Genomic DNA, 13,605 nt, shown 5'->3' on the forward strand with positions numbered 1-13,605 from the left:
ACACAGCGATAAAATCCCATTCAATATAAATATCTTCAACCCGAACGACGCTACGAAACTTTTCTCCACCCCCTCACGCGTTCACTCACACCGACACCGACATCGGGAAAGCGCATCCGATTTACAGTAAAATGTTTTCATGTTCCAGGCTGTATGCACAATTGTTTACGAGTAACAAATCCTCCGAAACTTTCGAATAAGTTAACTCTTCTCAACGCACAATGTTTCAACATCACAGAAAGTACCCCACCCGAAATGCTAGAAAACTCACACCACCATATCCGGGCACACTGAATGCATCGCAAGCTTCCGTATCGGTGTATTGGTATCATCCCGGTGTCAGCCAATCAACGTCGTTTTGTGATACTGGCACAGCATGCTTTGTTTACAGGTTTCTTCCCGGTGTTTGTTCGTTCGCACTCGTGAGCTGAAACGGAGGAGGAGGGCGTGGCCTACTACGGCGCGCTACAAGACAAAATCAAAACCCCCGTGTTTCAGTGACATGCTGGCGTTGAAAGCCAATTGCACAATCGCCTCCTTTTCGACCAGTCACTCACTCTGGCAGTCCATTCAGTCAGTCAGTCAGTCAGTCGGTGTTTTGATTGTCATTCGCGCGGGCAAGCTGTCTGTCGGGTGCTGTTTCGTTTTGTACTTCGTCATCGTTGTCGTCGTTATCGTCGTTGCCGTAAGTGAGAAGTTTAGGGAAAAGAAGCGAGTATTTTGAAAAAAAAAGTGAGACAGATTGTTCGTCTGTTGGATGGTAATGATTTCTATTAACAGTCGAGACATTGTGACGTTTTATGTGATCGTCAAAAGAAATTAATTACAGTGTATTAGAAGGATTTTACGGTTGACACTTGGTGACACGAAACGTGTTGCCAGTTTAGTTACAATTCGAAATCGTTGTTTTGTTTTTTTTGTTAGCAACACTACTTGAAGTGGTAATGTTAGGCAAAGTGGAACTGTGATTATTAGTTCTGAGTATAGGTTCGTGATTCAGTACTCGTTCGAAGGAGAAAGGCCTAGAAAAAAAAATCATTCAAAATTCCGCCACTAGCGATAATGTCATCCGCAACGCACGAGGAGGAGGACCAGGATCACGATCAGGAGATCAATGTGGACGCGGACTCGGACTCGCATTCGAGAATGTCGTACAATAGCGGTGGTTCCGAGGATATCGATCTGGATGGAAACGGGAGCTCGTGTTACGACGAGTCGGACATTACTAGGTAGGATAGTGATTTGTTGAACAAGTATTTTACTTGATACCGTGATGTTTCCGAACACCCGAACAACTATTTCTATGATGAAAGACATATATAACAGTATTGATTATATGCCATTGATGAACACTAGAAAATCAGTGTATTTATAGTCCTTCCCTGCGGGACTAAATGCGTGATGGTAGAAATTTGTGATGCATATATTCCTATAATTATTTCAATAGTCGATTCGTCTCTTGAATAGTAGATAAATAGCTTAGCTATCTCTCTGTTTTGAGCTTAATAACTGTCTATTTACAGTTATTTAGTTAAAAAATACGGAAACATATTCCATAATAGATGAAAATCTAAACAAAAGCAATTTGATAGCAATGATCAAACTTTTTTTAACATTTATTTCAACTTTATTTTAACCATTTTTGGTATTTCGTCGGAGGAATCGATCAAATTATTCAAACCCTGAACTTTGTAAGTGAATTTAATCCTCATTCCGTATTTTCTCATACCGCATTTGTTTTTGAGTATTTGAAGAATCCAGTTATATCTTCTTCTTAACCCTTGTTTGAATGCCAATTATATTTCGATCCTTTTCTTTCGACTCTGATTTGATTCGTGTATCAAATCAAATCAAAAGAATTTTAAGAGTTTAAACAGACATGCCCGAAAAACAATTTTAACCTCAATGCTAAAATCCTTTACAAATTGGCAGCTTACCATTGAATCTAACTGTAGCAAAAAGCATCCATCGTAGTAACGTCGAAATGGAAGAACTTGTTACGTACTTGTGTGCATTTTTTTGGAAATTTCCGCACAAAATTGTTTGTAAGACTAATCTTTTGACTAAGAATTTCCAGAGCAAACGTTATTGAAAAAATATGCAACGCACTCCATCTATCACGTAATGTTATTGAGAAACTGTTCCCCGAAGGTGCTGTCTAATTAGATTTAGTTAGTTTTAGTCTAATCAGTCTAAATTAATATAATTTTAGTTTATTAAGTGCTAATAATATTGGAATAAGTATTAGAAAAATGTGTCATTTGGATGATTGTAATCTGTTGATACAAAAGATGAGGAGGTTTTATGCCTGTTGGAGAGTTTTTGCTCTGTAAAATTTTGAAGTCGTAGAAATTTTGTCGAGGCAAGCATTTTGGTTCCAAAATCAAGTTACTGTGGATAATCGTCAAAAATGCTACATCAGAAAGAAGCTTTTCCATGATTCTTTGGACAATGCGCCAGTCGTTTTTCGCACGACAGGTAATATTTTCATCCTTTTTTGCACTGCAAATTTTTTAAACTGTGAATTCGTTTGGAGCAAAAGTCAAGTTATTATGGATAAACAAACTATCAAACATGTTACAGCAGAAAACTTTGTGGCAAGCATTTGATCAGCAAAAGTCAAGTTACAACGGAAAAACCGTCAAAAATGTTACAGTGAAAAAAACGGTTCTTTTGAGGTCTTTTGAAAAGTGCGCAAGGTCGTTTTTTTTTTACGGTAATTTTATTATCTATATAACTTGCAGTCGTGGAAATTGTTTCGGGCAGGCGTTTGCTCACAAAGTTAGTCAAACTACAGTGAATAAACTTTAAAAAATGTTACCACAGAAAAACTGCATTTCTGAGGGTTTTAGAATAGCGCGCAAAAGTCTTGTTTTCCACAATAATTTTTAACCATGTTTTTGCTTTGTAACTTTTGAAGCTGTATAAATTTTGTCCAGACAAGCATCTGATTCCAAAAGTCCCAAATGCTACAGCAGAAAAATGCTTTTTTATGGTTCTTTGGACAGTGCACCAGTTATTTTTCGCACGGTAGATAATTTTTTCATTCTTTTTTGAACTGTAAACTTTTTAACCGTGAAAGGTTGGTTAAGGTCCAGAGCTCAGTTCCAGTTCCAGTATCCACTCATTAGTAAAAAAAATCTGCAAACAAAATCACGTAAAAGGAATTCCCTTCCCAAAAATTGCTTCAGTATTGAATCAATCCGCACAGGAAGCAGTTCTGCTGCGGGACGTTTGCAGTGCGAGCTTCGCTTCAAACAAGAGCGATTGCGTCATCCATCTGCTAATCGTTTGCATTGGAGCAAAATTCATCGAAAAGTGAACAACGACCGTGAAAAAGAACTTTTGGAATTACTTATCTGTTGAAATATGCAAATCGGGAGTGAAACTAATCGGTTTAGTGAAAATTAATAGTTCGATAGATTCTAACGTAGCAACATAATTTTTTCTTCATACCATAGGAAACATGTTTTGCAGTATCAGTTGAAATTTTCAGTGATATGAGATAATCACAAATAACTCAATATATCAATGTTTAATATGAACGAGCATTAAGGTGAAATTTAGTATCAAAACAAGGCGAGTAGAATTCCAGCCGCATAAATTGAACGAATCATTGCATATCGAAGCATATCGTGTAAAACCGACACAAAGATATACGGAATATAGGCAGTGATTGAGCACACTGGGCTGACGACACGTTTTTTTTATGCTAATAAACAGACAGTAATTATGGAGGGTTATAAACCATGAGTATTTTTAATTGATTAATATGAGGAAGACATATTTGTGCATGTTGTTTGAGACGGTCAATTTAGTCATTCAACTTATAATCAAAATGCTCTTATAATTCAAATTGTCAATTTCAGGTTTGAATTTCCGGAATTTTATTTCCGAATCCAGGAATCCGAAATTGAATTGCAGAATCCTGGTCTAGAAATCAATTCCGAAATTCAGCTCCTAAAATCAGTGGTGAAATCCAGCTTTAGAATTTGATTCCAGGTCCAAAATTCAGTTCTAGAATTCATGTTCAGAATTAGTTTAAAAATTCAGTTTAAAATTTTGGTTCGAAGTACAGACATCAGGTTAAGAATTTAGTTCCGGAATCCAGCTTCTGAATTTAGTTTCAAAATTTTGTACAGAATTCAGGATCACAACTCTGTTCCGAAAATCAATTGCAGAACCAGGTCCATAAACTAAATCTAGAATTCATATTCAGAGTTCAGGTCCAGTATCCAGTCCATAATGCACGTTCAGGTTTTAGTTCCAAAAGATTTTTTTCCCCCGATAAGGGAAAGTTGCGGGTTCTTGAGTCTTGTATATGCTGTAGTTTGGTTGCAAATCACGCCATAATTCTTTAATCTGTTATTTCCGTTGAAACTGTGTTTAAGGTGACTTTTCGTCTTAGCGAACAACAAAAAAAACGATAATTTAGCCAAACTTGGTGTGCGAGTATTTCGGATTTTCGTGATATGCTAGCCAAATTTTTATGTGATGCGTCAATCATTTTTTTACAACTGAAGAACAAATGTCAAATTTAAACGGTAATTACAATGCTGCACACGCACATCTTAATTCATGTTCAGGATTAGTTTAAAAATTCAATTCCAAATTTTGGTTCGAAGTACAGACATCAGGTTAAGAATTAAATTCCGGAATCTAGCTTCAGGATTTACTATCGGAATCCAGCTTCAGAATTCAGCTTCAAAATTTTGTGCAGAATTCAGGATCATAACTCTGTTTGGAAATTCAATTGCAGAACCAGTGTCACAAATTAGATCTAGAATTTAGATTCAGAGTTCAGGTCCAGAATCCGGTCTATAATGCACGTTCAGGTTTCAGTTCCAAAAGATTTTTTTTCCCCGGATAAGGGAAGTTACGGGTTCTTGAGTCTTGTATCTACTGTCGTTTGGTCGCAAATTACGTCATAACTTTTTCAATCTGTTTTTTTTTTCGTTTAAAAATAATTTTTAAAAGTTTTAGGCGACTTTACGTCTTAGCGAACAACAACAAAAAACGATAACTTCGCCATACTTGGTGTGCGAGTAGTTCGGATTTTCGCGATGCGCGAGCCAAACTTTGTTGCGTCCAAAAATTTTTTACAACTGAATTGCATATGTTAAATTTAAACGGTAATTACAATGCTCCACACGCACATCTTAATTCATGTTCGGGATTAGTTTAAAAATTCAGTTTCACATTTTGGTTCGAAGTACATACATCAGGTTAAGAATTTAGTTCCGGAATCTAGTCTTAGAATTCACTTCCGGAGTCCAGCTTCAACATTTTGTACAGAATTCAGGATCACAACTCTGTTCGGAAATTCAATTACAGAACCAGTGTCGCAAATTAGATGTAGAATTCATATCCAGAGTTCAGGTCCAGAATCCAGTCTATAATGCACGTTCAGGTTTTAGTTCCAAAAGATTTTTTTCCCCGAATAAGGGAAGTTACGGGTTTTTGAGTCTTGTATCTGCTGTAGTTTGGGCGCAAATTGCATCATAACTTTTTAAATCTATTTTTTCCGTTAGGCTCTATTAAAAAATGAAACTATTCTTAAGGCGACATTACGTCTTAGCAAACAACAATAAAAAAACGATAATTTCGCCAGACTTGGTGTGCGAGTAGTTCGGATTTTCGCGATTCGCGAGCCAAACTTTGTTGCGTCCATAATTTTTTTTACAACTGAAGAGCATATGTCAAATTTAAAAGGTAATTACAATGCTACACACGCACATCTTAATTCGTGTTCGGGATTAGTTTAAAAATTCAGTTTCACATTTTGATTCGAAGTACAGACATCAGGTTAAGAATTTAGTTCCGGAATTTAGCTTCAAAATTTTGTACAGAATTCAGGATCATAACTCTGTTCCGAAATTCAATTGCAGAACCACGGTTTATATAAGGTTAATTCGAAGAATTATATGTATAATTCAGATCCAGAGTTCAGGTTCAGATTTTAGTTTCGAAAGATTTTTTTTTTGGATGGTGTCGCACATACATGGTAGTTTAATTGTCAAAACGACTTTCACGGATAGGGAAAGTTACGGGTTCTAGAGTCTTGTATCTGCTGTAGTTTAGTCGCTATAATTTTTGTAATATTCGTTGAATACTGATAAAAATTTGAATAATAAAGGTTTTAAGGCGACTTTACGTCTTAGCAAACAACCAGAAAGAAAACGATAATTTCGCCTACTTTGGTGTGCGAGTAGCTCGGATTTTCGCGATGCGCGAGCCAAATTTTGATGTAATGCGTCAATCATTTTTTTTTTCAACTGAAGAGCAAATGTCAAAATCAAACACGCACATCCTAAAAATGTGATGCACGATGAAAAAATTGCATCCATGTTGAAGTTGACTAAATTTAACGATCTTATATTTATGAGAATTCGAACCTAGATAATTTGATGCTTTTAAGAAATAAACAGTGATATTTCTAGAGTTTTTCGGAACGGAATCATGGAATTTTGTTTTCAGTTTTTTTTTTGTATGATTCCATATCACTGAAGTGCCCAATTCTTGCAAATTATGATAGCTTAAATTGTTTGTAAGACACTTGAAAAGCATTTGCAAACAAACCAGTAATCCTGTTTTGTAAATTTGGAAATAATTTTAATTCTCGAGGTGAAACTCTTTCCCTTTTCAATCCATCACATTTCGTTACCAACTACACTAAATTTTGTTGAACTTTTTAATTTATCTAAGAATTGAGCGTGGAATCATCATAAATCAACTCAAGCAGCCGGAAGAAACATTGTTCTACAAATTAATCCACAAACTTTTCTCAGACCACAACTGGTTTCGAAAATGATGTATTGGCGCCTAGCGCCGTACAGTTTAACCCTTTTAGTGTCATGTGATTCGGTCATGTGTAAAGAAGAAGTGGCAAGAATGTTTCTCTTTATTAAAACCAGTGAAAATGAGATGCTGTACTTTTGAAAAATTAGCCCATGACCCATTCCTAAAGTAGAACCTGAGCTCTGGTTGAGGGATATATTCGCTTCTATTCGGGGCTAGCTCCTCATTAAATATTTATACTTAACTTTTTCCCTCTCTTCTTGTTATGGAAATTATCTGCTTTCAATAGAATGCTCTCTCGCCGCCAGCCCCCGGGAAGAAAGTGCGATACCACTCAACCAGCCGCACTATCAAAGTACTATTTTAAAAATTTAAAATTCAATTTATTTGAAACACACTCTGCATTGCAAATTCACTCTGGATTCATTGCGATTTAATTGAGTCGAAAGATTAAAATCAGGTAGCAGATCGTTTGCTAAACATGCTCTGAAACAAGACGGAAGTAATTTGCCGGCATTTTTTTTTACTGATTTTGTTTTCCTCTCTGTTTCTCTCCCCACCGGCAGCGATCACCAGACCCGCTCGGAACACACGACCACGCCGACGATTCGATCGCCGCACGAGAATCTGACCTTCAGCATATCGCGGCTACTGTCGAAGCCGTACGAAAAAGCCAACCACCACCACCACGACGACCATCACAAGGACCGGGATCAGCTGTCACCGGATGGGGGCAACGACAGTCACAAGACCGAACATCACATCACGGCCAGCGGGCTGCACTACACGGCCGGAGCCCTGTACAGCTATCCGATCTATCCGGGTGCGGCGGGTCACGTACTGCGGGTTCCGCCCCAGCGGGGACCGTGCAATCCACTGACCTGGTCACTGCCCCCGTTACATCCGGCCGCACTGGCCCACCAGGCCGTCAAGGATCGACTAGCCGGTAAGTTGGAAGTTTTTTTTTCTAACCTCACGCGATCGACCCTGTTATTAGAACGATTGACACACTAATTGGAACCGAGGCTAGTCGTTTCCGGTGCCCGTAGGAGATTCGAATCATGAAACCAACGAAAAAGAAAAATAAGGTGTATTTCAATAGATGATACAGTCACACGGCATCTTTGGTGGGGAAGATGTCGAAAACGAAACTATGAATATTAATTGTTTTGATCATGCCAACGATCAGCTCGACTGTGACGTCACTGTCTATTTTTGAACAGCGTGTGAAAATGTGTTCCATATTCAAAGACCATCTTAATTACCTTCTTTTTATATTTCGTCTTCGACTCATCACTGCACGAGCAGTTTATATCGAACAAGTAGGTTCCATTAGTAGATCACCATAAACTGCTAATGCACTGATGAGTTGAAGACGAAACCCAACACTCCATGGCCCTCACACGACCTTGTGCCAGATTTTTTTTTTGCGAAAAAAAATAATTGGACACCAAATCAGCAAATTACTAAAACTAAATAACAGCTTCGTCCCGGATCTGAATCATTTATTGAATCAACAAAGCGTGCTGCGCGATCTGATGTCCAGATCGAGTTAGGGTTTTTTATTCCTACATATGTGGGTGCGGAAGATGCCAAATTATAGGGTTTCCGAGCACATGCGGAAACCGTCTGTTGGTTTGATGTGCCTGCCTGGGTTTGACTCCGGTCCTGCTCCGTAGGGACCAGCTGGCGGATATTGTACCGACCCGCGCCATCACGTCATCTCGTGACAATTTGATGAAAATTGAGGTCGTTTGATGTTTTTTTTTCGTTTTTTTGCTGTCCAGAAAAGGTGGTGATTATCGTGATGAAGATGAATTTAATAGAGTCCTGACTTCGTGTCGTACTTTTCTTTTTTCTTTTTCTATCTCCTTGGGTGCATATCGGGCGGACATTTGTCGGTCATTTCGCTTCGCTTGGATGCTTAGGTCAAGTTGTGTTCTTTTGACTTTGACAGAGGTGCCAATCGGAAAGGAGCGATTTTTTTGTTGTTTTCAGCTGCCCTCGGATCAGCTGGGGTGTTTTAATTAAGTTGAGTCTATTAATTCGGTTTGCAGTTCTGGCACCCGTCAAGTCATCATTTCGCACTTGTCGAGAAGTAACAAAAACGAACAGGTGAAGAGGTAATGTTTTCTCTTCTTTTATTATCCTTTGGTACTCATTTAAGATTCACCTAAATTTGTTTGATGTGATCTTCAAAACGAATCAAAATGGAGCTAATTAATGTGCTTGTATTTGATGACGAGAAGCAGAACATAACCATCTTAGCAATGCATCAGTAGAAGAACAAAAAAAAATGAATGACAGTGAATTATACTTGAAAACCTGTTTTAATCCAACGTAATGGTAAGACATGTTTTTATAAATATTACTAAGGGATTTTTCAAATTTTGAATAAGAACAATTTATGAACAGTTTTGAACCTAATTTAGAGCAACTCTTCGCTATTTTTGCATTGTCGCAGTGAGTGACGGTTTGCAATTTTAAACACACTTCACCCTGTTGCTCTGGAACCGGCAGTCGGATCCGAACAGAAACCAAATAGCGCAGCCTATGAGACCGTAAAACCAGCCTAGCCCTAGTGAGCGTTTCAAGTGGCCCGACGCGAACTCAAAAATATTCACACTCACCAATTTTTCAATGAACATCAAGAAGACGAACACACATTCATATCTGCAAAAAGCTTGAGCTTGAGCTTATTCTATAAATTACATCAAATCATTTTAAATCACCAAACCAAGGTAAACAGATTTCACGCGCGTCTCGATAGTTCATTTGCATTTTGTCACTTACCGCAAAAAAATGGTTAATTAGTTGTATTGGTTGATCTGGGCAGCCGGCTACCGAGAAAAAAAAATATTAATTTATCGAACAAACAAGTATTTTCCTACTATTTATTCAATATACCGATCTATGTTATCTCTGTTATTAACTTTGTAATATTAACGGATTTGCACAATGGTTGATTTTTATTATTCAATTTATAATCTGAAAGACAATCAATAAGATGGAAGAAGAAAACATACCAAATCAAACTTTTCTCCGAAACTAGCCGGAAATTGATCATTTGAATGAAGAGATAGTTTAGTGAAATCGAGTAATCAAAAGTCAGAAACGTTAGAAATATCTGATAACTGAAAGGAAGAAGAGGCATCTTTAAAATAGCCTACATGAAAAAAAAAACACTCGACTTCGGAAAGCTTCTCAAATCTCAAAGAGTCGATTTTTTTTTCAAAAATTTCTCGAATCTAGTACGCAACAACAATGCGAATTTCCGAATTTATGCACATAAACACGACTTGAAGGAATTCAGTTCAGTTCAACATGGCTATGGCCAGTCATCAAAACGATTCGGAATCTGTCAGCAGGTAGTGAAGTATTTATAAGGGAAGCCATCGCAGAAATTATATGGAGGGTTACGTTGAAAACAATAATACTAAATCGATTTGAATACTTAGCTTTTATGCCTATGTTCGAGCTCCGAGAGTCTTCCTTATAGTCAAATCTCCCAAAAGAAAAGAACGTATTCTTCACTACACTAGCTAAACAAATTGAGAGACACGAATTGGAATAAATCGTTAAGGATGTTTTTCAATTAATAGAAAAACTAGTTTTCAATCGAGAAAAAAACTTGGCTCGAAAATTTTTGACATCCGACTTTGGCAAAGCCTACTGTTCTCCTCCGAACACACATTATTTTTTCTGCAAGGTTCTCTAAAGTAACCTTTTTAATTCTAATAAATCTATGATACAAATGCAACACCTAAAGTCTTCTAATGCACTTATTTCTGCCTTCTACTAACACCGTCTGCTAACGAAAATAATTTATTAACGGGTAGATCGGCCACGTCGTCTTTTCGTTCTGGCGACAGTTACGCTAGCGTAACAGGTAGATATCTACCTACCAGTATTCCTTCAATGCCATTCGCTTTTTTAAACGAAATCGATTTTGGTGATATAACGGAAAATAAAATGATCTACCTACAATATCAGCTTTTTCAAATGATCAACCGAATGTATTCGACTTGATCAAGTTGGAAAGCAATTTGCATAAAATATAATGAATTTTAAATTTAACAATGATGTTAAGTAATTATTTGAATAATTTAAATTGGAATGCTTAATATTTGAAATCGAATGAAGATAAAGTTTATAATTTTCTCTAAATTCACAAAATTCATATTGCTATTGTGACAGAAACATTTCATACACCAAATGTCAAATTGAGAAGCTATCCACATTATGTGTTTCATCGATTCATCGCAAATCATTTAATCAGATTGAAAAAAAAATGACAGTCAAATACAACTATGAACTCAAAAATTTCGAAAAAGCTACCGCTGAGGGAAAAATAAACGATGAAAAAAACGAAACAACCTAATTGAACAGAAGAACCGAGCATGTTCAGCTGTGCACGGATGCTACAACGTTCATTTACAGTAATATCTATATGGCAACCCTTCCGCCAGCAATCACTACAATCATTAAATTGGCTATGAGTGAAACTGTCCTCCAATGTTTCCACAAACACACACACATTGACACAAATCTAGTTTTGTGATAGAATTGAATTACCAGCATTGTTTTTAAGAGGATGTTTGAAAGCAATTCTCCAACTGTACGCATTGTTCAATCCTCGATCTAGTTAATTTATTTTTTAAAGGAGGCGTCTGCTGCTCATGAAAAATACATGTTGCAGTCGTTGTTGAATGGCAGTCCTGTGTTATAAATGGCTGTAGAGTTTAATTTTCAAGTAGTTAAAGATTACGGTGGCATCCGAACGGATTTTTGTAATCCGAAACTTATTCTAATTTGAATATTTTCTCCGGGTAAGAAATTATGTTTTAATAAACTAATTATACAATCAATTTTTACCAACTCCATCATGTTTTTTTTTCTTCATAACAAGTACAGTACTGCTTGACAAGTGCGTGGAACAACGAAAGGGATCAAATCAGAGGAGTAAAGTGGGATGATCAAAAGCACCATTTTGAGTTTTTGAAATGATGTTTTACTCACTTTCGCTGTATGAGCCGGATTACTGTCTATGGAGCATTCTGGTAGGTTTTTCGAGCAATGCCGATTGTTATTTACAGTTTCCCCTGCTTTGAGAAGCTTATAGTACAAGATACCTTTTGTGTTCCATCAAACGTACGTTTTCTTTTCGAAGCGGCTTGGTGTTTCTGTTGGTGTCTCAAAATAATTTCACCGAGTTTTACATTGAGCAAAATTTGCTTACCGTTTATCGCTTTCCTGTTGTCTGTCATTCAGTTCACGAGGAACCCATTTTCTCACCTTCCGTGTTTTTCCCATAACTAATTTCGGCTAATGTTTAACTTCTTCGCCATTTGTATTTGAGTTTGGACATCTTCAACTTTATTTGGTTGGCGTGTATGTTCTTTGTCTTTCACACTGAAATACCCACTTTTATATCGTTATAACCAACGGACTTAAGCCGCGACCGATAGAGAATGAGCTTCAAGACTCGGTCGGATTTGGCAGCATTTTTTTCAAAACAAAGGTATGACGAAATGCAAATAAAATTTAGCTTACCTCGAATTTGATTTACGTTTCGTCTTCAATTAACCAGTGCATAGCAGTTCAACTTGATCTGCCAGTGCCACATAGTAGATTTAGGTTTACAGTGCATTCGTGAATCGAGCATCCCTTTTCTGTAGATAGCGATTTAGTCGTATATTTTTGGGTGTCAAAAACACTGTTCACCACACGGAACATCTCACCGATCAAACGTTTGGGGCGAGATTTCCTCGGAAAACATTAAGCAGATCATTATAGCCCAGGTAATGACACAGTCAAACGCCAAACGGTAGCCAAAACCTCTAAACATTATCGTGTCATAAAAACTGCTGGTACTGCTGCGGGTCGTGAAGCAGACGCGTATTTTTGTCGCCCCTGGAAAGCCGCCAACCTGGGCTGACTGGCGGAATGTTGTCTTGGATTTAATTGTCGGCTACGGAGCAGTTTGCCCCGCGGGGTCCCAGCAGCTTCCTAACCGACCCGGTATCTTTATGGAGCCTACCACAGAGCAAATCGTAAAAGGTGCTAGTTTAGTGATCGTATCTCGTTCGGCCGGTTCATAATCGCCGACCGTTTTTGTTTTGTTTTATGAGTCTATCTGCGCAATAATTGTTCACTTCCGCGGGGATCTCTTCAACAACGGACATTTCACCCTCCGGACATCTATGAGGCCACTTCAGCTACCGGGGAAAATTATTAAAACAATTAAATCGATATCAATTAACCGAGGCACGAATTCTGTGGCGAGGATTGAAGCACAGGAACTAAACGAAAACAGAAAAAAAACGAGAGTTCCGTCAGGTAAACCAGTTTCGAATGAACCGACGGCGACGGCGCTCCGGTGAGGAATGTCCACCGCCGACTTATTAAGCACTCCCAGATTTATGGATGCTGTTTCGTGTGATAAATGCGTGTTCTTTTTTGTGGGACTAATTTCAATCGTCGCGACTGTCGGTCGCCTTTCGGAAGTGGGCTGCTGAAATGGGGGAGAACTTGAATGACTCTTTCGAATGGGGCCCAGGCCCAGGACTTGGTAAGTGCATGATACCTTCTTCAGTTCCACCTTTCAATTGAATAAGCAAATTTCGGTGTGACTTTTTCACATTTGTCGAAAGATTTTCTTCAAACTCATACTTTTAATGATGAAGCACAGGTTGTCCAATTTCATTTTTTTGTGTGTGTTCAAGAACTCACGCGCAGAAGCTGTCCCGTTTTTGAACATAAACTCACAGCGAGAACGAGAAGGGCTACTTGTCTTGTGATTACATT

The 13,605-nt window shown here is 37.8% G+C and overlaps 1 protein-coding gene across 1 annotated transcript in view; it reads left to right on the top strand.

Moving 5' to 3' along the window:
* The first annotated feature begins 534 nt into the window (after positions 1-534).
* The window catches only part of LOC131434304 (T-cell leukemia homeobox protein 3), a 52,014-nt gene continuing 38,943 nt past the window's right edge, over positions 535-13,605 (top strand). The window contains exons 1-2 of the mRNA XM_058600973.1: positions 535-1,229; positions 7,365-7,744. Coding sequence (XP_058456956.1) covers positions 1,063-1,229; positions 7,365-7,744 — 547 coding nt within the window. The 5' untranslated portion in view covers positions 535-1,062. The remainder of the gene's footprint in view (positions 1,230-7,364; positions 7,745-13,605) is intronic.

The sequence above is a fragment of the Malaya genurostris genome, chromosome 1 (assembly GCF_030247185.1).
Source record: "Malaya genurostris strain Urasoe2022 chromosome 1, Malgen_1.1, whole genome shotgun sequence".
In the NCBI taxonomy this organism is placed as follows: domain Eukaryota; kingdom Metazoa; phylum Arthropoda; class Insecta; order Diptera; family Culicidae; genus Malaya; species Malaya genurostris.